Raw genomic sequence first — 26,787 nt, forward strand, 5'->3', positions numbered from 1 at the left:
TATTTACAGCTTCATCCTTTATTTTTCTCTAACTATTAAATGGTTTAATCTTTTATGGCTTTTATCTTTATATAAATAAACCTTATTAAATTTTTTCTTGTATTTGTTAGCTCTTGAATATTCTATTTTGAAATCCATCCACATTTCTGTCAATATCTATACTCCATTGTCACTGCTATTTAGTGTTCAACTGTAAGAACATTCCACAATTTATTGGTCCATTCTACCTTTGATAAACTTTTTTGTGTTATATCTAGACAGTTGCTGGCTTTTGTTAACCATTATAATGCCATGAATACTCTTACATATGTCTTCTGGTGTAGATGTGCAAACATTTCTTTAGGGAACAGAAGCGGGAGCAAAACTGCTGGATAGCAGAACACGTGCATATTCAATTTGACTGATAACGCCAAAATGTGTTTTACCAAGTGATGCGCTTACCTAAGTTCCCACCAATAGTGAACAGGAGTTTCTGATTCCTCCTAGGCTTGCAAACATGTCGGATCTCTCAATGTGAGAAGAAATGATATCTTTATTAGGCTAAGATATTCTATTCGTGAAGACAATATGCCTACCTATTTCGGTCTTAAGGGCTTTCAAATTTTAAAAACTTACATCCATTTAGGTCTCATGCATTTTTGTTTACATTTATTTTTAATGATTTTACACTTTTTGTTGTTCTTCTAACTGGTGTTTTGGTACTAAATGTCCTAATTGTTGCCGGTGTACAGAAGTGCTGCTGAATTTGGATATTAAGCTCATATATATGAATAAATTCTCTTAAAATTTTTCTTGAAGTTTCTTTTGCTTTTTCGATGAATGTTTTATTCGGGAACAGTATGGTTGTTCACATTTTGCTGCTTTGATTTCATGCTGGCGGTTCTTCATTTCTGACTCTATTCATCAATGAAGACTGAGTTGTCTGTAAAGTAAGCTGGGCGGGTGTCTTCCGCAGTTCCACAAACCTGTTCCTCCAAAGGGCCGGTCTCCGAATCAAGGGGCTGTCTGTGAACTCTGTGTAAGGGGCAGGGCACATGAAGCAGTGAGTGCTTCTCCCCGAAAGCCTCCCCACGCTGCGAAAGCAGACCTCAGGTGGCGCGTGGGCAGATGCTGGTGGCCACCTGCTCTCACAGGCACCACTCACAGTAGCCTGATGGCTTCCCGTGCTGCCCTACACACCTGTCAGCTCAGGTCTGGGGCTCGTCCACCCCTCGTTTCTGTGGGACATTTCTCCCACCCACGTGGGGGCCCCTCAGCAGCCACTGGCAACTTCGGTCTGCTTTGCTCTGCTGTCACCTGCAAACTGATTCCAACTGTTTTCCAGAAATAACTCCATTTCTGGATCCTCTAATATTTTTACTCCTGCTTGTTTTCTGTGTATTACCATGGATTTATTTATTCTTTAAACATTTTTCTGTAGGCTTCATGAAGTTGGGAAGGGAAAATCTTAACACTCTTTCTCAGTCTACCTTTTTGAACCAAAGCCCCTCAAACTGCTGAGTCACTGGGATTCATAAGCACTGCCTTCTTGGCCAACTTCCTCAACCCCTCACAAGACACAGTCTAATGGAACTCAAACACAGATCTAACAACTGCACTTTCAATTACACTACACTTACAAATTCATCATGAGAGCTGACATGAAGAATATTGAGTTTCTACTTTTGAGACAACAGTATGACTTTCAAAACACAGACCCCTCACCTTATGATGGGGTTGCATCCAAGAGACCCATGCTCAGTAGAAAATGCATTTAATGCATCTCACCTTCCCAATACCATGGCCTAGCCCTATCTACCTTAACTGTGTCAGAACCCTTACGTTAGCTGACAGTTGGGCAAAATCAGCTAACACAAAGCCTGTTTTATAATAAAGTGTTGAATAGCTCATGTAATTTCCTGAACACCGTATTGAAAGTGAAAAAAAGAATGGCTGCACGGATAGTGGAAGTACAGTTCTGAGTGAATGCTATCGCGCCACCATCAAGTTGAGCGACTGTGAAGTTGGGGACCATCTGTGAGCCCTTTCCATTCATTCCTCAGGTTCCTGACTCTGTGTCTTCTATACATGCAGCCGCTGTGAATGGAGGTTTATTCTTCAGTCTCTTCAGTCTATTCTCCACTATGTATCAGTGACCTATTTTGTTATTTTAATCTGTAACCTGCCACTTTTGCTATATCTGCAAATATTTGTTTCTTCCTTTAGTCTTATTTCTATTTGTCTTGCTGCAATGCCTAGAGCTTCCATTATGAATTTTAAATAACTTTTTTGCAGATTTCTCTGTCCTCTTGCTGACTACAGTGAGGATTTTTCTATTATTTAATAATTTAAAACTATGTTGAATTTCGTTTGCAACATATTTTGTTTATTATGCTATATAAGTATTCTTTTATTTTTAGTTCACTAAGAATTACTTGGAATTTAAATTATAAATCAATAAACCAAGGAGGAATTTTAGCCCTCAGATGTGGCTTTCCTTACAGTACCAGATTCCAATTGTTTGTCTTTAATCTGTTATGGATTGGTAAGAGTTCTTTGATGAAAAAAAGGAGAAAATTAGATAAGGACAAACAGAATTTTGGTCCTAGAGCTTTAGAGTGGGATAGTCTGTAGTAAAGCTTTTTAGGAGAATGTGAGTATTAAATACCAAATTAACATATCTGCTATTTTCTTCTAATAGCTCACAAGTATCATTCCATAATAAACAAACAGGGAATTTTTGCTCTTAATAAGCCACTAGGGAGGTGTTATAAGGCAGTTTAAAAAAAATGTAAGATTGTAGAAAATTAAAAACACAGAAATATGTTACTTAAAGCTCTAAGAACTTAACATTTTGATAATTCTTATGATACTGTGTACACGAGAAGATGATTAAGCTGTGTGACAGTTTTCTAGAGGCTGAAAAATTCTAAATATGGATTCAATGATCTGTTCCAACACATACACATATATACACACACATAAACATATATCTACATGCTATGCTATTTTTTATTAAATGTCATTTCATCCATTCAAAGGTGAACACAGACCATGAACAATACCTGTTTTGTCTGTCAGTAAATACACCAGGCGCCCAAGTTCCTCTGGGATAGTGCTGGTCCGAACGACTGTGCCAGGGATGTTCTCGTCTTTCATCATCATCCATCCATACACCGCTTTGCCCATGTCCAAGTTCACACGCAAACTGCCAAATAAAACCCATTGCAGCGGTTACTGTGATCCAAACCCACGTCCCAGTTCACACCCAAACTGCCAGATAAAACCCACTGCAGTGGTTAGTGTGATCCAGACCCAGGCCACACATTCAGGCTCATGGTTCCATATACACGTATTTTTTAATATGCATTATCTTTCATTTTATAAGGAAATATATAATATTGGATTTTAGACTTTAAAATAAATGAATTTACTGACATTTAAGTCAATAAACATGTTTACACCCAAAATAGTATTTGTAGGTGACAGAAAAACAGGTAACTCCTATTCTGTCCTTCAAGACAGTTTGTAATACCAGATGGGACAGAAAAACAGACTGTTGTGAGTGTGCCCACATACACTCGGCAAAGGACAACCACCAAAGGCTTACAGGACAGGGCACACACACGGAGTGAAGGGAGCAGGCGGGGTCCTCCTGCAAATCAACATGGGAAATGGGCCTTAAGGTTTATCCACTTGTTTTACAATGACCAATGAGATATTTCCCGGGTTTCAGGTGCTAAACTGGAAAACAAAACAAATGGGATATGATACGACAAATAAAATGGTATCTGCTAACTATGCACGGGACTTCTTAGTTATTTTTAAAATTTCATAATTTAAGTCTGAGTAGTAAGACTGCAATTAAAGCACATATGACGAGTCATCTGATTGGGGACAATTCTGCAGAACCTTGCCGGGAGGCACTGCAGTGGCGCAGAAGGCTGGAACCCTGCAGGCCTGGAACCCTACAAAGCGGCCATGTCAGAACATGCGTTCAAATCCCATCACTTTAGGGGGTAGACTCTGCCCATGTGGCAGGTGGCAGTGCAGTTCTTCCCATACAGCAACTCAAAGATGTTCACATAAGTCTAATTTAATCCTGTCAAGAAAGCAGACAGGATGTACTTACACCACAGAGTGAAACTGCTATTCAAATTCAAACAATTTTGACCCAGCAAAATGGCAATTCACATAGTTCAACTATTAATAAGTACACACTCATAAAACAGTCTTTAGGAATCACAGTCAATGAAGGAAGTCTGTATGTAAGTTAAAGAACATTAAATAATCATACTTTGACTTATCTGACCATGGAGTTTACATCTTAAAAATTCTATGTACTAGTCAGAAAGTAAGCCTTTGACAATTACACAGCTTTTTAAACCAGCACCTCACCATCTTTCGCTATCTAAAATCCAAACTAATCAAAGACACAAGCACTAAGTGAAGATGACCCAAAGCTCCCCTGCAAGATGACACTCAAGGCAGGACACAGCACCCACTTGGCCTCTTGTTGCAGGAGGGCTGCAGCTCCCTGGCAAGGAGGGCTGGCTGGCCATGCTGACGCCTGCAAATTACCCACCTGTTTGCCTCCAGTGCCTCCTACTAACAAATGGGCTAGAGACAAAACCTTTCTTTATCAGCTGTGCTGAAGAGTATGTGAACTGCTGCCTGTTAAATGTTGAGAGGAGTGTTTGACAGGCAGAAAAGGCTGAGGAAATGCTAAGGACATTCCTGCAAATGGTTACTAAATAGCAGGGCTGCTCCACATGAGTTTAGGGTGAGTGGGAGGCTTGAAGAAGGAAAAGAAAACACACATTTACATGAACTCCTCTTTGATTTGGGCTTTGGAGAAAGATTCTCTGTGAACCAGAAAAAGAAAGTGGAAGTCATGGGCCACTTAGCTAAAATGTTAGCAAGACTTAGGAGGGAAGGAGGCAGGCAAGGGGCAAGGTGGCCAAGAAATGACTGCCTTCCCGTACAGAAGAGAAAAAGGCTTGAAAGGGGGATCGGACTTCCTACTAAGCTTTTCATGGCTCTGATTCTTTGGCTCGGATATCTGCACTTTGGAAAATGTGACTTTCTATCTGTGTGCTGTGTTCCTTCAGATTTGTGTCACGCTGTTTTGAAGAGTGTCAGCCTGCCTCAGCTACTCTAATGCAAATGGGTTTCTGCTGTTAGCTCGGATTTCTGAAGAGCTCGCAGTTGCCACGGGGCTCAGGCGGTGGAAGCCAAAGGACCAGGATGGCCCTTCTGGGCGCCGCTCCTCAGTCACGAGGGGCCTCTGGCTCCTGAAACCATTTCCACGGTTACAAACTTACGCGGAGCTGTTGCATCACGGAATGTTAAATTATTTCACGGAATATAATAATTAGCACTGAAATATGGTAAGTTGAATACAAGTGCTCTTGGAAGATTATATAAAGCAGGAGCTACTCATGAAAAGGTGAGAGATCATCTTCAGGATGAAAAAAGTAAGTAGAACTACTGCAGAACGCAAGCTGACAGCTTACTAGCGAAACATCACTGAGCAAACTATACCCGACTTCAACTGAGACAATACATAGAGAGTATGTAATACCACATACAGCACATATAATACCACGCAGGCTGCATACAACACCACACAGGACGCATCTAATACCACACAGGGAATATGTAATACCACATACAGCACATATAATACCACACAGGCTGCATACAACACCACACAGGGAATATGTAATACCACATACAGCACATATAATACCACACAGGCTGCATACAACACCACACAGGGAATATGTAATACCACATACAGCACATATATATAAATACCACACAGGCTGCATACAACACCACACAGGGAATATGTAATACCACATACAGCACATATATATAAATACCACACAGGCTGCATACAACACCACACAGGGAATATGTAATACCACATACAGCACATATATATAAATACCACACAGGCTGCATACAACACCACACAGGGAATATGTAATACCACATACAGCACATATATATAAATACCACACAGGCTGCATACAACACCACACAGGGAATATGTAATACCACATACAGCACATATATATAAATACCACACAGGCTGCATACAACACCACACAGGGAATATGTAATACCACATACAGCACATATATATAAATACCACACAGGCTGCATACAACACCACACAGGGAATATGTAATACCACATACAGCACATATATATAAATACCACACAGGCTGCATACAACACCACACAGGGAATATGTAATACCACATACAGCACATATATATAAATACCACACAGGCTGCATACAACACCACACAGGGAATATGTAATACCACATACAGCACATATATATAAATACCACACAGGCTGCATACAACACCACACAGGATGCACCTAATACCACATAGGGAGTACGTCATACTAACAGGATGCATATACTACCACATAGGGCACATATACTACCACATGGGGTATTTAATACCACATAAGGAGTATATAATAACACATAGGGAGCATTTAATACTACACACAGAGTAGACAGCTTATATGCATGTGATTCACATATATTTTGATTGTTAATACAGCAATCTGTTCTTTAACGTTAAAAATCTCCACGATGCTGAGATTTCAAACACTAAGTTGGCAGAGTATAACTATCACTGCTGAATTCTATGTAATTTTTAGTAATGTTCTATTTTATAGAATTTTAAAACCTACTCGGCTGTAAAGTACTATACTGTAACATAATTTGTCACCCCCTCAATATATATTAAACCTAGTATTTTGAGAAGAATTATAGAAATGGATTATAAAGTAATAAATACCAGCTATATTTTAAGCTCATTTTGTTGCTAATTTAGCAACTGTGAAATTGTTACCAAGAGACCTATTCCAGGTAAGTGGAAAAGGTATCTGTCACTTCAGACAGTTACCTGAAACAAAAGGCAATCATGATTTTTATGCAATATGAAAAATGAAATAAATGATCTTAAACAAATACTGTGTTCAGCAATGTTAGGAGTAGGAAGATAACGAACCTGTTTCACGCTACAGGAAGAAAGCATTCGTAAATCTCGGAATGTCAGCTCTCTTAATGACAGCTCCCTGTGATCCAAACAGTTCCTTCCGCTCCACAGCTACAAAAGTGTCTGAGGAGGTAACTTGGACTCTGAACAAATTTGAAGTGCATTTTCCTAAAATATACCATGCCATCTTATTTAGACACCACGATGTTTGCTATATTTAAGCTCCAATTTGTTTTAATTAAACCTGCAGCATTTATCACCACCAGGTGAACCCAGTCCCACAACTTGTCTGAGAATCGCCCAAGATTCCCCTCAGGGAATGAATCTACCTGAAATAATTCACATGCGTTCCTCTGCCAGACTTATTTTTGGATTCTAATCTGAGCAAAATGAAACAGAAGTCATTTACGTCAGAATTTTTATCGAAAGAAATTAAAATCTTTTCCTATAAATCATAAAGCTGAAAGGACACAGAGGCCATTTGATCTGAATTTTCCCCAACATTTGTCACTCTGTGAAATCTTTAATTTTTTCATGACACATAAGGGAGGCAGGGGCTGGCACCCAAACATTCTCCCTGGGTGAATCCAGCCAGTGCGATCCATGGTGGACACAAGACTCAAGATGTCTAGGCCTAGTTTACACCTCTCTCTGGGCTTCCGACTGATACATGTTCTATTTCCTGTGTCTTAGATTCATCACAAACACCCTGAAACGAATAGATATACAACGGGTGTTAACAATCCCACTTCCTCCCTTACATGCCAAACAAAGTAAAACACGCACATGTACTCTTCCTCAGCGTGGAAAGTTTCTCCATCGTAACGACTGGCACGGCCACCTGCCGCTGCAGCCAGACACCAGGAGTCATCCAGTTCCCTTTTCCTTCCAGTGCCTGCAGCCAGGTCACCAAGAACCCCTGCCAGTCCAACCTCCTAAGTTCCACAGCCACTGGCCTTCAGCGCTCCACCGGGAGGAAGCAGGCAACTGTGTTTTACCTGAATTGATTCCTAATTTTCAAACCGTCTTAGACCAATAACAGACGTGATCTTTCTGAGCCTCAGTAACACCATCTGTCGAGTGCCATGGTCATTGTGTGGATTAGGAAGGATACATAAAAGGAGGTGACGGAGAGTTACAGTGGAGCAGGTAATCAATGAGAGGAAATGATCACTGGTCTGAAGAGTTAGAGGGTTTACGGCAAAGGAAGAGCCTGAGCTACAGTGGAGAGCTCAGGGAGAGGAGCAAGGAGCGTATCTGTGCTGCGTTCAGTGGCGGGAGCTCAGGGAGGGGAGCGTATCTGTGCAGCATTGAGGGAAGGCTTCGGAGTGCAGATGTGCACCAGGCACATCATACATGTGTGCATACGGTGCATCAGGCACATCATACATGTGTGCATACGGTGCATCAGGCATGCACAGACACATAGCTCACATATGTTGTGTTGCTGGAACAAAGGCAGAGATACACCCTAAACATGGAAGCATGCTATTTGATCTGCATCCATTGCATAAGATGTAAGGATAAACAAAAGTAGTCTTGGGTCCTAAGACACAGAAAATACAGCAAAGTATTACAGAAAGTCATTTAAATTGGTGTAAGCAAAATTCTAAATCCCACTGTAATGTTTCTGAGTGGGTGTGGGAAGACTGAAGATTTGCAATAAAGTGGTGTTCTAGGAAGAGTGAACTGAGTACCAGCTTTGAAGATGAGTTGAATCAAAGAAAGACCAGAGGCAAGTGGCAAGCAAAAGACATTCCCAGCTGCACGTGCAGCTCACAGGGGCTGGTCTTCAGCACAGCCAACTCCCAGCCTCCTGCTCAGACTGACAGTAGCCCCTAGGACCAGGTCTTGTGGCAACTGGGAAACAGAGTGCCTCAGGGCTTCCCTCACACTCAGGACTCTTCCGACTTTCATGTGGGAAGTCACTGTGAAATACACAGAGGGGCCTGGGCCTAAACTCTGGGGACAAATGGGGTTTCATTCCCCAGGCAAGCCCAAGGACACTGTTTGAAAAGTATTCTGGTTGGTTGAGAATGAATCAAAATCAGAAACTCAGGAATGGGGGAAAGGTGAGCACTGAGATTAATGACTCCATGTTGTTAAGCAAACATGGGTACCAACCTGAAAGGATGGCCACCATTGCTTGTTGAAAATAGGATTTCCATATTAAAAGAAAATAACTATAAAATTAGGGTTTGTAGATACAGATTAAATGATCAAATACTAGGAAGTACAAAGGAGGAAAAAAGAGTAAATGAAGATTAAACTCCTCACGATATTTAAGAGGGGTCACACGTTATTGTTTGGTTCTCGACTTTGATATTTGAAATCAAGGTTTAAATATGTATTTGATAAAGTCAAGCAGTGCCAAATTTTAAGAGAGTTTTGCAATTTTCAAATAATTTAAAAATTTTAAAGTAAAATATATTCTGTATAGCAGTACGAATATATACACAGTACACACACACACACACACACACACACACAGCTGCCACATAGAATACATGAATGTGTGCATATAAATATAAATGAACACACAAGAATGCAGAAGCAAGGCTGAACACCTATGCCAGGATTGTGAAAGGAAGAAATATTCCTATTAAAGGCTAGCACTTTCAGCTTAAAAATAAATAAAATAAATACCGATTTATGCAATTTAAGAGCTACACCTTAAAACAAAATGTCTCCAAAAGGCTAAGAATAAAGGAATGGCAAAGATAAAAGGCAAATCCCCCAAAACCAAGCAGGTTGTGATTGTGTTAAGTACTAATAACAAAGCTAACCAGGCAAAAGGGAGCCGGTTAAAGGCCGCAGGGAGGATAAGCAGGAGCTTTTCAAGGTCAGAAAAGCTTAGTTTTCTATCCAACGGTAACACTAACCTCAGTAAAACTACAAAGGCAAGGATGCGCCTCAGGGAGGGCAGGGCCAGCAGGTGCAGGTCAGTGAGCCTGCTTCTGGAGCTGAAGTCAGGTTCCCGTTTCCTGAACACATTTCCAGTGACTTGAAATCTTGAATGAAGATGCTCCAAGGCAGAAGCAAGTGTGTATGTCTTAAGAAATGAACCTCCATCTCTGTTCCCAAATAAGTCCTATAATTAGTTTTTCAAATACGATTACCAAAAACACCTACCATAACAACAAACACTACCATACAACACAGAGCAAAACAAGACGCCACAAGCAAGAGCCAGAAGACCAAGATACAACATAAAAAGATTGACAAAGGTATCCAATACTGATACAGATTATAAAACAAATGGATACATAAAAAAATTTCAGAATGTTTGCGTGGAATAGGCAACTTTAAAAATAAAATAATGTGATAAAGAAACCAACCAGAATTTTTAGAACTAAGAAATATCAATAATTAAAATTAAGAAATTCATTAGTTTAACAGCTGATTACACACAGTCAAAAAATGAGTAACTTGTTAGACAGGTCAGTGAGGATGATACAAAATGAAGTGTGGAAGCAAAAAAAGTGGCAAGTGCAGCAGCAAGAGCAGCGGAAACAAAGGCGCGGCGAGGACAGCGACCAAGCCCTGACCTCACGTCCCGCGCAGGACGCGACAGGCGGGGACACAGTGAGGACATCGACCAAGCCCTGACCCCACGTCCCAGAGTGGGACGTGACAGGCGGGGATGGGGCAGCATCTGAAGAGATGATGGCGAACTTTCTAGAATGTATAAAAGAATCTACGGAGTCAAGAAGCCCAACAAATCCTAAGCACTGTTTAAAAAGAAACATTGTACCTCAACACGTTATGTACGGTAGAGCAGACAATGCCACCAATGAGGAGAGGATGGAAAAGCAGCTGGAAGAGATGGATGGACCCAAAGAAGTAAAGTCTTAAAAGCAGTTACAGAAGCCAAAAAAGGTGACACCTAGAATTCTATACCCAATGAAACTATTTTCCAAGAAGGATGACCAAGCGAAAATTGAGAGTTCCCAACAGACCAGCACCAAAAGCACAAAAGTGAACACATTTCTGACAGAAGGAAAATTATTCTACATAGAAGGTCTAAGATGCAAGAACACATTACAAACTGAAATGTGGATAAAACAAAATGACAGAGAATGTATAAACAACATCAGTGATATTGTTAGGTTTAAGAATAACTAGGATTTTCTTTGGGGTTTAAGAACAACTAGAATTAAAATAAGTGACAAAAATGGTGTAAGTCCAGAAGGCAGCAAATTAAGTTAAATGCTCAAGAGAACTGACTTTTAACTCTGATAAGTTAAGAAGGTTTTTAACTTCTAGAGTAACTACTAAAAGAACAGAAACCACTTACATAACTTCTAAACTGCTGGAGAAAAAAGTTGCATTACAAAAAAAATAATAAAATGGCAAGAAAGGAGAAAAATATTGAACAGGTAAGTAATATTAAAAGCACAAAATAAAATAGCAGATTTAAACTAAAAATATAAACAGTATTATAATAATTGCATATGCACTAAATACTCTAGTCAAAAATTATCAAAGTTAGATAAAAATTAAACTAATTACAAGATGGCATGCTAATACAAGATGTATGCTAATTACAAGAGACACATAAAAATAAACATACAGAGAAGCTAAAAGTAAAAAGATGGAAAAAGATATGCTAAAGAAATTAAAGACAGCTGGCATTGCTACATTAACACAAAACAAAGTAGAATTTAATGCAAAAAGCTTTAGTAGAGATAAAGAAAGTCACTTTATAATGAGAAACTGCTTAATTCACTAGGAATAGATAACAATTTAAATTTGTATGCATCCAATATCAAAGCCACAAAACATAAAATACTAAACAGAATTCCAAGGAAAAATAGACAAATTCACAATACTGATGAGAGATTTTGACACATTTCAGCAACTTTTATGAACGAGAAAGACCCTAGTGGTAGACAGAAACTAAAAAACAAGATTAAGAATCTTGACCTATCACGCAGACGAAATCATATGACCAACAATTTGGAATCCAAGTTGTTTTGAAGCACACAAAGAATGTTTATAAAAATGAACTAAATTTTGGACCCTACAACAAGTCTCAACACATTTCACAGATCTGAAGTTAAAAAGGTATGTCCTCTGAGAAAAATACAATCAAACTATGAACAAAGATGTATTAGAAATTTCTCAACTATGCTTATAAATTAAGAAATAAGCTTGTAATAAGCATGGGTCAAAGATGAAATCACAGTCGAAATTAAAATATTCTGTACTTAACAATAACAAAATACTACAAATGAAACTACAATACAAAAATACTACATATGAAAACTTCTGAAACGCAACCAAATTAGTACTTACAGAAAAATTTATAGCCTCCAATACATATATTCACAAAGGGGGGAGAAGGTGAACACTAATCAAGGAGGAAATAGACAAGTGAGAAAACACTAAGGAAATAGAAAAATAATACACAGCACAAAGAATCCGTAAAGACAAGAGTAGGTATTTCCATAAGAAATGAAAGTTGGCAAACCTATTGGAAGAGTAGTCAGGAAAAAAAAGAAAGCGGAAAGGGCAGAAATAACAAGTATGAATAATTAAAAAGGTTGATATCACAGATCCTATATATGTCAGGGATAACAGGAAAATATGAACAAACTGTTGTAAATAAAACTGAAAATTTAAATACCTGATTATGAATTGAAAACTGTAACTTTGCAAAACTGACTCAAGAAATTAAAACCTTGAATAGTTCCATACCTAAATAGTCCCATAACTAAATCAAATGTGTCAAAAATGTTTCCACAGTCAAAAGCTGAGGCCCACATGGACTTCTTATGTAAATGTTCAAGAAATAAACAATTACAATTTTAGATAAATTATTTTAGAGAAAGAAAATGAGAAAAAAATGTTTTTATGAGACTAGCATAATCCAGATACCAAACTCCACAAGAATGGTATGAAAAATAAAAATTACAAGTCAATTTCACTCCTGTAAATCAATGTAAAAATCTCACAGAAAATACAAGCAAATGGAATTTAATAATAAACAAAATAGTAATATGCCATGATCATGTTGGGGTTTTGCCCCTAGAAATACAAGGTTGGTATGACACTAGAAAGTCAATCAATATAATTTGCCATGTTAATACATTAAAGAAGAAAAATTTGAAGATGAAAAATCTTCAATAGATTTAGAAAAATATTTCCTAGAATATTTTCATGATTTAAAACAACTTTTGGCAAAATAGGAACAGAAAAATGTCAATGTATTAAAAGGCTTCTATAAACAAACTTATAGCATACTTAAATGACACTGTTGAAAGTTTTGCCTTTGAGGATGGGAACAAAGGAAGAATGTTTATTGTAATCACTTTTCTTTAGCAACATACTGAAGATCTTTGCTGCAGAAACAAGGAAAAGAAATAAATGGTGCAAAGAACTGGAACAAAAAAAAAGCTGTCATTATTTACTGATGATATGATTATATATAGAAAAAAATCAATACACCTGAATTAATAACTAAAATAGGGATTTTTACCAAAATTGATAGTCAATAATTTTATAAAAATTAAGTTTATTTCTTTACATCAGCAAAGAGAGAGGAAATGGTTCTTTTAAGAATGATATTTACAGTATCATTTAAAAAATCTCAAGTATCTAAGAACTGCTCTAACAAAATTTGAGAAGACTTATTTTAGAGAAGACTTAAATAATACTGGGAGATACACCATATTCATGGCCGAGAAGAGCCAAAACACTCTTAAAGAACACAAGGATGAATGGAACAGAATAGAGAACCCAGAAATAAGACTGCACACTTACAACCATCTGATCTTCCACAAACCTGACAAAAACAAGATATGAGAAAAGGACTTCCTATTCAATAAATGGTGCTGAGATAACTGGCGGGCCATTTGCAGGAGAGAGAAACTGGACCCTTTCTTTACATCATATACAAAAATGAACTTAAGATGAATTAAAGACTTAAATGCAAAACCCCAAACTATAAAACTCCTGGATGACAACCTAGGTAGTGACATTCAGGACACAGGCACGGGTGAAGATTTCGTGACAAAGACACCAAAAGCAACTGCAACGAAAGCAAAAATTGACAAATGAGATCTCAATAAACTAAAGAATCTCTGCACATCAAAAGAAACTTATCAGCAGAGTAAACAGACAACCTACAGAGTGGGAGAAAATTTTTTTGCAAACTACACATCTGACAAAGGTTTAATATCCAGCATCTAAAAGGGACTTAAACAAATTTACAAGAAAAAAACTAACAACCCCACTAAAAAGTAGGCAAAGGACGAACAGACACTTTTCAAAAGACAAACACGTGGCCAACAATCATATGAAAAAAAGCTCAACATTGGGCTGGGCGCGGTGGCTCACGCTTGTAATCCCAGAACTTTGGGAGGCCGAGGCGGGTGGATCACGAGGTCAAGAGTTCGAGACCAGCCTGACCAACATGGAATTACCTAAATGCCCATCAATGATAGAATGGATAAAGAAAATGTGGTACATCTTCATCATGGAATACTATACAGCCATAAAAAAGAATGAGCTCATGTCCTTTGCAGGAACATGGATGGAGCTAGAGGCCATTATCCTTAGCAAACTAATGCAGAAACAAAAAACCAAATACCACATGTGCTCACTTATAACTAGGAGCTAAATGGTGAGAACACACTAAATGTGAGAACACACAGAGGAGAAAAATGCACACTGGGGCCTATCAGAGGGTGGACGGTGGGAGGAGGGAGAGGATCAGCAAAAATAACTAATGAGTACTAGGCTTAACACCTGGGTGATGAAATAATCTATACAACAAACCCCCATGACACAAGTTTGCCTATATAACAAACCTGCATATGAGGACAGAATTGTTCTATCAAATGTCAAACCATTATAAAAGTCTATTAACACACACAGTTTGTTATTTGGTGGGAATACAAAAACAGTCCAAGGGAACAGAACAGGTAACCCAAACAGGCCCATGTGTATACAAATGCTTGGTACATGGCAGACGGGGCACTAGATCACTGGGAAAAGTCTTTTCTATAACTGGTGCTGAGACAATTGGTTTGCAAAAATATGGTATTTAAAAACTGTACTTCACACCATATATATTTAAAAAAAACAAAAAACACTTATAGTGGTCAAAGGAAAAACAGTTAAGCTTCTAGAAGATAATGTAAAAGGAGAGCTTCATCTCCTTGGAGTAGGAAAGGGTTTTTTAAACAACATAAAAAGTGATAATAAAAAAAAACTTCATATATTTGGCATGTAAAACCAACAACTGTTTTTTCATAATTTCACCAATGGGTGGGTAAAAAGTCAAACTACAGATTGAGAAAGATATCAGCAAAACATAAGCCGAGAAAGCCTTGGCATCTAAAATAGATAACAGCAAGCTGCTCAGAACACCAGACAAAAGACTTAGAAAGTTCACAAAAGAGAAAATCTAAATAGCCAATATATATGGGCATAATTGTTTAGTCTCACTATCAAGCTGGGAAACGATCATTAAAACTGCAGTGAGAAACTCACTTATACTAAGTGTTGGTGAGAATGTGAACTACTCTTGACATTGATGTTGGAATGGCAAACTGGTACAACCACTTTGAAGAACAGTTAAAACATTATCTGGTAAATTTGGCAAATGATATAGCCAAGTAATGCCTCTCCTAGATACCTTATACCAGGGTGCCAATGTGTGGAATACACATTCATGGAATGTTAATAGCAGCACTGCTGCCCACTGTAAAAAAACTGGAAGCAACCCAAACCCCGAAACAGCGGATATACTGGATACACTAGATACACTGGAATGTGCTCATGCAAGAGAATGACAAGCTGCAAGAAACGAGAAGAGGACAACACAGCCTCCTGCACGCAGCCATGTTAAACAAAAGGAATAAGACAAAGAAAACATCCAGTATGATTTCAATTATAGAAACTAACAAAACAGGAAAAACTAATTCACAACCGACTCTCAAACAACACAGGCTTGAACTGTGCGAGTCCACTCAGATACGGACTCTTTTTAGTAACTCAAGTCAACCCTCCGTATCTGAGGGCTCTGCGTCTGCAACCAAACACGCATAAAAACACAGTATTCCTGGGAGGCGACCCCCGCAGATTCAGATGGTCCACCTGTCCTATGGATAGGTTTTGCAGGGCTCACCGTGGGACTTGGGCATGCATGGGTTCTGGTATCCATGGAGGCTGCTGGAACCAATCCCCCATGGGTACCAAGAGATGGCTGCATATATTTATATATGCAATTTTTAAGTGACAAACCTTTAGGAAAAGCAAGAAATTAACAATAAAAGCAGCATTCCATAATGTATACATACACCAAAACATTATATTGTATCTCATAAATAGATATAATTCTCTATTAAAAATGAAATGAAAACTTTAAAGCCCACACATTTCAAAACAAAACAATGCTCAAAGGCTGCTGAAGCAGCCCGTGCAACGAAAAGTAGTAACTTTTTTGATAGATTAAAACAAATTTATTAACTATAATTTTTTAAAGCCAAGACAGTGATTATTTCAAAAGAAATGAAATGAATTGTGCAAAAATGTATCTTCTAAGCCAATATAAAAACTGGCACAAAATTCATACTATAACTAATAAGAGATTTATACAGAAAAAGTATAAAAGGAAACATCGTAAACGTGTATGGCACCTTAACTCTGAAACCGCGTGAAGATAATGGTGCTAAGTGCTAGATGGTTTTTGCAGCCACGCTGGACCCTCAGGGTTCATATATGGAACCCCTGGCATATGTGCCACGTAAAGGGGATGGACTGTGGTATTAGTAAAGCAGTATTAACCAGTTTTCCTGTCACAGCATCTCCACTGACCTTAAAATCTGGAATACATGCTTCATCGTAGAAATTTTTCAAATTGTTTCCCCAAACGGTCTTAGAAACCTCTTCATTTTTCTGAATTTTCTGAGTTCAAATAAGCAAACCGGAAAAAGGAGCTCTTTAGCCAAAATTACTTCTGAACTATGCCCTTTTTCTATCAAATGACTTCTCTGTTCCCCAGCACTATTTCCACAATTAGAGGCAATAAGGTTTGTATATATAAAATAAAACTTTGTTTTATTTCAACTTTATATAAAACTAGTGATGAGAGTTCATGAGTTAGCCATGCTCAGTAACTAAAAACTTAACATAAAGATAAATTATAGAAAAATATTTTTTTCCTAAAGAAAAATATATTATTAAAAAAAAAAAAACCTCTAAACAACCTTGAACATTTAGGGACAGGTTTTTGGCTTTTGTTGAGGGCTAGGTTGTGGGGAGAGGAGGAGGAAGTAATTTAAAGTTTTAGATAATTTTTACTTCTATGGAGAGAAAGAGCAGGGAAAGGAGAGGGAGGGAGGGGAACAGGGTGTCCAGATGAAGATGCTGAGGACTGAGCTGCAGGGCCCCGAGGGTGCGCACCATTCATCCCTGCACGCTCACACACAGCGGCACGGGGCGTGTACTAAGCTGAATGGCCCATCGCAATACCTTCCCAAAAGCATATACTTGGATGTTGAGTAAATGAAGAACCATTACACATTCAACTAAGTGTTCAGCATGCAGAAGGCTGAGCTGCCTATTAAAAAGTGAGAGCTTAGCAGGACACTCAGCAGGACAAGGAGACATCCTCCCACAACACTCAAGGAACAACAGGCAGAAAGGAAACACTCCTGAATATCGGGAAACTGAACTGTTTCTTACAAGCCAAACAGTAGCCATGGGACGCTGTAGCATCTCACCCTTCCTGACGCTACCTTGCCAAGAGCAGGGGATGAAGCATTTTGTAAAAAATGACTCTATGTGGTGTGCTGGTTTCTTAAAGATGCCATCACTAGATGTCTTACAGCAACAGAATTCTATTTTCTCACCATCTGGAGGGTGTGGGCAGAGCTGTTTCCTCCGGGACACTGGTCGGGGGTGGGGCGGGGTGGGGAGGGTGGGGAGGGTGGAGGTGGGCTGTTCTGCCTCTCTCCAGCTCTGGGTCTGCTCACAGTCCTTGGCATGCCCTGGCTTGTAGCGGAATCATTCCAGTTTCTGCCACTGTCTTCACCTCACCTTCTCCTTGATATATTCCTACTCCTTTGATTACAAGGACATTCACTGCAATTAGGGCCTACTCTAATTCAGGATGGTCTCGTTTAGAGATCATTATCTTAATCATATCTGCAAAGACTCTTTTCTCAAGTAAGGTTCCATTCACAGATTTCATGTGGGCACATGTTTTGGGGACCATCACTGCATGCACGGGAGTCCACCCTCTAGCATTCCCCAAATTTACATCAGTCCCAATACATTTACCCCATCCCAATATCCCAAATGTCTCAGCCTACTATAGCATCAACATTAAGTCCAAAATCTCATCCAAACCGCATCTGCTCAAATGTCCCAAATCTCATCATTTAAACCATCTAAATTAGGTATGTGTGAGACACTGGCCATGGTCCATCCTGGGACCTAAATTCCTCTCCACCTGTGGACCTGTGAAACTAGAAAACAAGCTATCTGCTCCCAAAATACAGTGGTGGCACAAGGATAGATAGATATTTCCATTCCAAATGGGAGAAACTGGAAGGAATGTAAGATCACTGATCCCAAGCAAGTCTGAAATTCAGCAACGCAAACTCTGTCAGGTTTCAAGAGCTGAGAATAACAGAATAACTGCGTCTCAGTGCCCCTTAGGCTGACAGCTCCGTGACCTCTGCACTGCCCATGTCAATTCTGACCCTGGGGTCATTCTTCCTCTTTCTGAAAGGGAGCACGTGCTGGCAGCCAGTAGCTCTATCAAGCTGTTCCCTGCCTATAAGATTTTGGGAGTCCAACAGACTTCTCTCATCTCATCCTGTCTCTGTTCCTTTAGGTCAAGCTGGTAGTTTCTGCTGATAAAACCCTGAGAGTCCACACTATTAGAAAACAGACTCCAACGCAGATCCTCCTTGGATAGCCCCTCTCCATTCCTGGTTTCTGCAGAGTACATCCTTTAGTCAGCTCCTGAGAGGGTCTGGCTCTGTGTCCCCACCCAAATCTCACCTTGAATTGTAATCCCCATGTGTAGAGGGAGACAGGTGATTGGATCATGGGGGCGGTTTCCTCTATGCTGTTCTCGTGATAATGAATGAGTTCTCGTGAGGTCTGATGGTTTGATGAGTGTGGGATGGTTCCTCCTTCACATGCTCACACCTTCTCCTGCTGCCTTGTCATGATAATGAGTTCTTCTGAGATCTGATGGTTTGATGAGTGTGGGATAGTTCCTCTGATGGTTTGATGAGTGTGTGATGGTTCCTCCTTCACATGCTCACACCTCCTGCTGCCGTGTTGTGATAATGAGTTCTCATGAGGTCTGATGGTTTGATGAGCGTGTGACAGTTCCTCTGATGGTTTGGTGAGTGTATGATGGTTCCTCCTTCACATGCTCACACTTTCTCCTGCTGCCTTGCGAAGGTGCCTACTTCCCCTTCCACCATGATTGCAAGTTTCCTGAGGCCTCCCCAGCCATGCAGAACTGTGAGTCAATTCAATCTCCTTTGTTTATCCATTACCCAGTCTAGTGTAGTATCTTCACAGCAGCGTGAGAATGGACTAATACCTGCCTCTAATCTATCTCTTCAAAGAGCAAAACGCCACCTGGACACACCCTTGGTGAATGCTTTCCAAACAATGAATCTCCCAATATTAGCATTTTATGCAATCTGGATAGGCTCCAAATTTTCCAAATCATCAATACCTGAATATCACATCTAGGTCAAAAGAAGTTGAAAACACTCTTTTTTCACCAAGCATTCTACCTGGAAAATGAGGTCTTACTAAAGCTGTTTGGTAAATTAGCAAAAACCTGTAAAATGTCACAGAAAGGGTACCTAACCGAAAAGCAACCTGATAAAGCTCCTAAAAGTTTTCCTTCAGAAAAGTTCTTTCCTAAATCCAGGAGCAATGACTGCTGTGCCTGTGCTGCCTGACACTTTTGGTCTTCCGGGGGGGTCCCCAGTACATCTGCTCTGGAAGCTCACGGGCAAGCATCCCCACGCTCACTGGGTCGGATGCCAGACCCCTGGTAAATAAGAAACTGTGTCTCCCAAGCCACACACACCCTGCACCTTCAGTGCTTTCAACAAAGTCGCTGTATTGACAAGAGGTTCCTCGGTGTTCTCAGAAGGACAAAGCCGCTGTATTGACAAGAGGTTCCTCGGTGTTCTCGGAAGGACAAAGCCGCTGTATTGACAAGAGGTTCCTCGGTGTTCTCGGAAGGACAAAGCCGCTGTATTGACAAGAGGTTCCTCGGTGTTTGCAGAAGGAACACCTTTATCACTTTGTCAAACAACATTCTGCCTGTAACACCCACATATGCCTCATGTGGGAGTAAAAACACTGACCCACACTGGTAGACAGTTTTTGCATTATCAACTACACTGGTATATAGCATTTCAAAGCATATGGACGAAAGAGGTAATAATTAAAGAGGGAAGTAACTGCAAGTCCCTGACCTCAGAGAACTTTAAATGAATACAGAATTCTGATAATCAATTTTCCTTTTCTTATGAGAGATGCACAGGATTTAGGGAACATGTACGAATTTTAGAATTACAAAAGTAAAAGTTAAATACTATAATATTTTCCTTTGAAATTTACAATGTAAATTATATCAAGTAACTCAAAATATTTTACTTCATATAAGAGGAATTTTTATAAAACAGCTTAACTCTCTTAAATTTGAAAAGCCCTTTAAGAGTGTTAGGACAACAGAGAAAAAAAGCACTTTACTTGGGAAGCCGAGGTGGGCAGATCACAAGGTCAGGAGATAAAGACAATCCTGGCTAATATGGTGAAACCCCATCTCTACTAAAAATACAAAAAATTAGCCGGGCATGGTGGCGGGCGCCTGTAGTCCCAGCTACTTGGGAGGCTGAGGCAGGAGAATGGCGTGAACCCGGGAGGTGGCGATTGCAGTGAGCCAAGATGGCGCCACCGCACTCCAGCCTGGGCAACAGAGCGAGACTCGATCTCAAAAAGAAAAAAAAGAAAAAAGCACTTTACTTTTCAGATTTGCATACCGTGCAAAACCAAAACATATTTTAGAAGTCTTACCTTTTATTCAATTCAAAAGCATATTTAGCAAATACTAGAACATGTCATTATTCGTATTTTAGTCAACTTTGCAAAAGGAAAACAAACTTGGCTTTAATCAAATGTGAACTTTAACGCCCCGAATCAGTGTCCTGTGCTTTTGACATCAGCGGATGTCACCCCGCGTGCACCCTGTGTCACTGCATCCTGAGTGAGAGAAACACGGCAGAGCCTTGTGTTGAAGTGGTGTGACATGTTCTGAAGCCAAACAGAGGGGAAGTGACAGTTCTGCCCCGAAAGCCTCTCCAAGCATGACCGAACATGCTAAACATCAAACTGTTGACTGAAAAACCAGAGCAAGAGAGACCTGCAGAAAGCCTGCTATCGTCCTCATTTTCTAAGCAGACACTAGAGGAGGATACACAGACTTAATCTGGGGTGTGGGTATTTTTTGTAGATATAAATATGCATAGTCGTATTTGTAAGTCTGTATAAATACACTGGAAATGTTTTGACAGAATTTGAGTAGAGACAGCAGGATTACAGATCATACTTACCATCTTCTCTTATTATTAGTTTTTTCTTTCTTTCGAGACAGGCTCTTGCTCTGCTGCCCAGGCTGGAGTACAGTGGCGTGATCTCAGCTCACTGCAGCCTCCACCTCTGGGGCTGATGCGATCCTCCTGCCTCAGCCTCCCAACTAGCTAGGACTACAGGCGCATGCCACCGTGCTTGGCTAATTTTTTGTTTGTTTGTTTGTTTGTTTTGGAGAGACCAGGTTTCACCATATTGCCCATGCTGGTCTCTAACTCCTGGACTCAAGCTATTCGCCTGCCCTATTTTCTATTTTGTTTTACTATAAATACATATAATTACGAAGGTATGAAAACAAAAATTAGTTTTAGTTAAAAAATGCTTATTACATAAACTAATTTTCATAACTATAATTAATTTTTCTTGCTAACCGGATACAGGAAAAAGGTCAAATCTTTCTATATTATTTTACTAAAGAAAGAAATAACTGGAGATAGTCCATATAAATAAAATATTTCACTAAAACATAATAAAAGTCCCAATACTGTTCAATAGTTTCTGTCAGTTAAAGACAGAGGTACCCTGGATACAAAAGGAAGCAAAGCTCTCATTAGGCCTTTTACGCAGTGCAAGAGAAGCAGTCTTGAAAGGAACATCATGTGACATTCTAGAACTGAAAGAAATCAACTGACATTAAGAAAAATCAAATTAAAGAGAGCAAAAAACAAGGAATTCCTAGAAAAAGATGTGTTTGCTTGACAGACACGGGAGCAGGTGCCCTGTGCTGGAGGCTGCGGAGGCTGAGCTGGAGTGCACGTGTGCCAGCCACCGGCCGTCTCTGCTGTGCTGGGACAATGTGCTTTCTCTGCCAAGACATTTTCCCCAGGTCTTCCACGGTGGCCTCACCATGCGGGTCGCTGCTTAATGAGCACCCGGCCAGGGAAGGCCCACATTGCTCTGAAGGTCTGCAAGGTTCTCTCTGTTCCAGTGCCCGGTTTGACTTTACTACATAGTGTTTTACTACTATGTAACTGTTTCATTTATATGCTTTCACCTGTCCCCTCCGATTAAGAAGAGGCCAAGGGCACTGGATGGCCTGCCCATTTGTTCTGTGTCAGCAGGGACCAGTGCATCAGCTTTGACTATTTACTGACCACAACACTTACCTTGCTACCTTGTATTGTCTCTTTCTTTCTTTGAGACAGAGTTTTGCTCTTTTGCCTGCCCAGACTGGAGAGCAGTGGCGTAGTCTTGGCTCACTGCAACCTCCACATCCTGGGTTCAAGCGATTCTCCTGCCTCAGCCTCTGAAGTAGGTGGGATTACAAGTGTGTGCCACCACACCCCACTAATTTTTGTATTTTTAGTAGAGATGGGATTCCACCATGATGGCCAGGCTGGTCCCAAACTCCTGACCTCAGGTGATCCACCTGCTTTGGCCTCCCAAAGTGCTAGGGATTACAGGCGTGAGCCACCTCGCCTGGCCAAAATAAAAAGCGATGGGATTGAACGTGAATAATACGCACTGTATTTTCCAAGTCTTACTTCAGACATAATCATTAAGGTTATTCTTCTGTAAATGAAATTTACCCTGCTAAAAGCCCTTATCCTCTTTGAGAAAAGACCGATCAAGAATATGTAGGATGATTCGCTAGAAACACCCTTTTACTACTGCAGTAATGCCAAGGCTGTGGCCTGGAGGTCTAGTGCAAACACGGAGTACAAACCAAACAGGATGACAAGATGAAAGCAAATGTTGACTAGTAAAGCATGTAAGTGGATGGGAGAGGGGAGATAAGCTGACTTGAAATATTTTAGGGTCTTAGCATTGATTGAGAGGAGAGTAAAGATAAAGCTTAACTTTAAACTTTACTAAATATTACATATTAAATATGTAAAACTTCTAGGGAAAGCACAATAATAGAAATATAGGGTATCATTTCAAGTTAATAGAAAAAATGGAATTGAAAAAACTCCAAAGGTTGCAAGAAAGAAAAGAAAAATATACAAGTAAAACAAACAGCAAAAATAAGGTGGCATAAATTAATGCAAATAAAGTGTTAATCACAGTAAGTGTAAAGACAGTAGCATGGGATTTAAGACAACATCACTACCACCTAGCTAATGCTGTTTATAAGAGATTTTCATTCACCAGAATAAGAGCTCTTCTAAACCTGTAAGCAACTAATAACATAGCCTCACAATATAAAAGCTAGAATTCACAAAATGGCATGGGAAAATGGACAAGTTCATTATTATGGTGAGAGATTTGCACACTCTCAGTAACTAAAAAGGAGTTTTTTTTTTTTTTTTAAAAACAGTAAAGTGCATACATTAAAGAAGATCAATCTAATGGATATAGAATGATTCATGTAAAAATACACATATTTTTAAAGCATACATGGAATATTTATAAAACAACCACATACCAATCCACAAAGCAAATGGTAATGAAAACAACATGCTATGAGGCTCTGGAAGCAACTTGCAGGGGAAGAATCCCAAACATGTTCTGTGTTATGAAGCTCTGATAAAAATGAACGCATAACCTAATACAACCCAAAAGGCAGATGCCGCAGAAGTGTCTATCAGCGTATTTTGGGAGTTGGAATACATTTTCTCCATAGGAGAAAAATATGCCAGCCTTGAGCCAGGTTCTCAAGTTGGCACAAACATGTACATATGCCTCACTACGTGCCTTACGTGGAGCTCCTGAGAACCAGAGACTCGACTCCCATTAGTCAGAAGGTCTTCGAGTGACAAGGCCACAGTGTCAGGAGGTGTTCCCTGCAGCTCTAGGAGAAGGAGCTCCTCCATCTGGGCCAGTCACTGCAGCCTGCTTTGCCTGAGACAGGCATTCCAACCGGCAGAAACTAAGAAAAGCAGGAGAAATGTCTTATTTCCTCCTTCACTTGATGGCTAACCTATCTTCTCACGTGACAATACAAAAATGGATACCAGGGTTCGTTCATGTGTCTGGAGACAAAGGAGACTCTTGGGGAGTGGGTGGCATCAAACGGAGGAAGCTGGTGGAGAGAAGACGCAATGTGTGAATGGCCTGGGATCAAGGTGAGTATTTAGGCTGAACAACAAATGAGAACTACCTGAAGGACCATCACATCCGAATAAGTAAATTCTGGCATGACAGACAGATAAAAAAGGCAGGTTACTTTCTGGTTATACTTTGTTAATTGCCACTTAGCCAGTGGGGGGCTGGGTATTTTGAGGACAAAGACGAACAGAGTCCACTTGTGGCACTCAATACGTGCTGGCACAAGAACTGTGATGATCTGTGCTTGGGTCCTCTGAGCAGGACGGGGCCTTTGTAATGGGTCCATTCAACAAATACTTACGGAGGCCCTACCACATCCCAAGCGTGCTCCGTTTTAGGCCCTAACTAGGACACGACAACAAACGGGCCACACAAGGCCTCTATTCTCACAGGGCTTAGTGAGAAGAAAGAAACGGGCAACAAACAAGATGAATGTCATAGAGATCGACACAGATTTCAATAGGCTGCTGTGATAGCAAGTGGCTGGCTGTTTCTTGGTCTGTACTGAGCAGACAAAGGCAGCCTCTCTGAGGAAGAGTATTTAGGGTAAAAGCCAAGTGACAAGACAAGCCTAGCCACGGAATGATGAGGTAGAGGAGCACCGAAGCGGAGGACACAGCTAGGGTGGGAAGCAGCTGGCACGTGGGGATAGCTGCAGTGTGGTGGGAGAGGAGAGTGGGGAAGCTGGGCCTTATTTGGTTCAATCCACAAGTCAGGTTGGAACAGCCATCTCTGCAGTCAGCTTTATGGAGTGCAGAAGGTCCATGTCAGCAGCAAGTCACACAGCTGCAACGAGAAGTTGCTGTTTGCTGCGTGCGCTCTTTGCACCGGCCTGGCCACCGTGAACCAGCAACACTGTGGAAGGAGCGTCCACAGGAATCTGTGCTGTGACGGGCAGAAAGGAGGCTGATTTCCTGCCTCTCGAACAGACTGGGTGAGAGCAGCTGGATTCATTCCCAGCGCTTGTCTGTGAGGGCAGCGCAGTGTGTACACCTCCCAAGGAGAGACGAGAGCTCTGACTTTAGGACGTGACTACGTGGAGGTGACATCACCTTTCAGACACATTTTGGAGAAAGCTGGGCTAGAAACAGAGATATCTTTCTCTTCCAAGTGGCCACATCCTTGAGCCGCAGCATTCTAACTGGTTTAGTCCTTTCTCTGTTACACAAGGCAGATGTTCCAGACTCGTACTTTACCCACCATTAGGTTTCAGTTGTTCATGCCTATGAAAACTGTGAATCATACATATTAAGAATATCTTTCTTAAAATATTTTTGAAAATACTTTAAAATGGATTTATGTTCATATGGGAAAATATTAGTCTTTACATTAAATAGGCATCTAATATTAACTACTTATATCCCAATCTGTAGTTATAACATAGGTTAACATTTTGAAATGATAGTCCATATTAAAAACACAGCCTTAATATTTTATCTAACTTGACAGATATTAGATATATTAAATAGAACTTTAAAATGCCAATGATTCCACACAGATCAAAGGGCACTGGAAATTTAAAAGTCTATCAGCAAAAAACAAAACTAATTTTGTGCAATTCTGGTTTATGTTTCATCAGGAAATATCTTCTGATTGTTGAAGAGGATACCGTCAACACATTCACTATCAGGAAAGTATGACACCTCTAGATCATTCTACCGGCACTGACGACGTCTCCCCAACAACATTTTCACTGAAGAATTCCTCCAGATTCCTCAGAACTCCTGGCTCTTACTTCTCTAGCTTTGTTTGGATAATTTCTTTCACACTGAGAAAGTTAAATTTCAATAAAATCATACTCAATGAAACCAGACATTTGTTTTATTTTCATTTTTAAACCTACCTTATGGGAATGATGTAAGAAAAGAGGAGAAGGAACCGAAAAAGATTGCGGTACCATGGACCCACAAATCCTTGTAAGGTTACCATGACAACAGAAAGAGCAACTAAAGCCAAAAATAGTGCTTTCGTCAGCCGATTGAGTTCAAGGTCCAACAAACCAACCTGAAAGAAAAACACATAATACATGAACAAGCTAACCACAATGTCCCTAATATTATAAATCAGAATGCGTGGTAATGATGACAAAAAAAACTTTAAGATTTTTTGGTATTAGCCTTTATTATAATGAAATATGAAA

The 26,787-nt window shown here is 39.9% G+C and overlaps 1 protein-coding gene across 13 annotated transcripts in view; it reads right to left on the reverse strand.

Moving 5' to 3' along the window:
- The window catches only part of LOC105489277 (ATPase phospholipid transporting 9B (putative)), a 289,967-nt gene that overhangs the window by 89,717 nt on the left and 173,463 nt on the right, over window positions 1-26,787 (reverse strand). For all 13 annotated transcript variants that reach the window (XM_071085806.1, XM_071085805.1, XM_071085804.1 and 10 more), the window contains 2 exons: window positions 26,491-26,651; window positions 3,045-3,187 (listed from right to left, as the gene is read on the reverse strand). In XM_071085806.1, coding sequence (XP_070941907.1) covers window positions 3,045-3,187; window positions 26,491-26,651 — 304 coding nt within the window. The remainder of the gene's footprint in view (window positions 1-3,044; window positions 3,188-26,490; window positions 26,652-26,787) is intronic.

This window comes from Macaca nemestrina, chromosome 19 (assembly GCF_043159975.1).
Source record: "Macaca nemestrina isolate mMacNem1 chromosome 19, mMacNem.hap1, whole genome shotgun sequence".
Classification (NCBI taxonomy): Eukaryota; Metazoa; Chordata; class Mammalia; order Primates; family Cercopithecidae; genus Macaca; species Macaca nemestrina.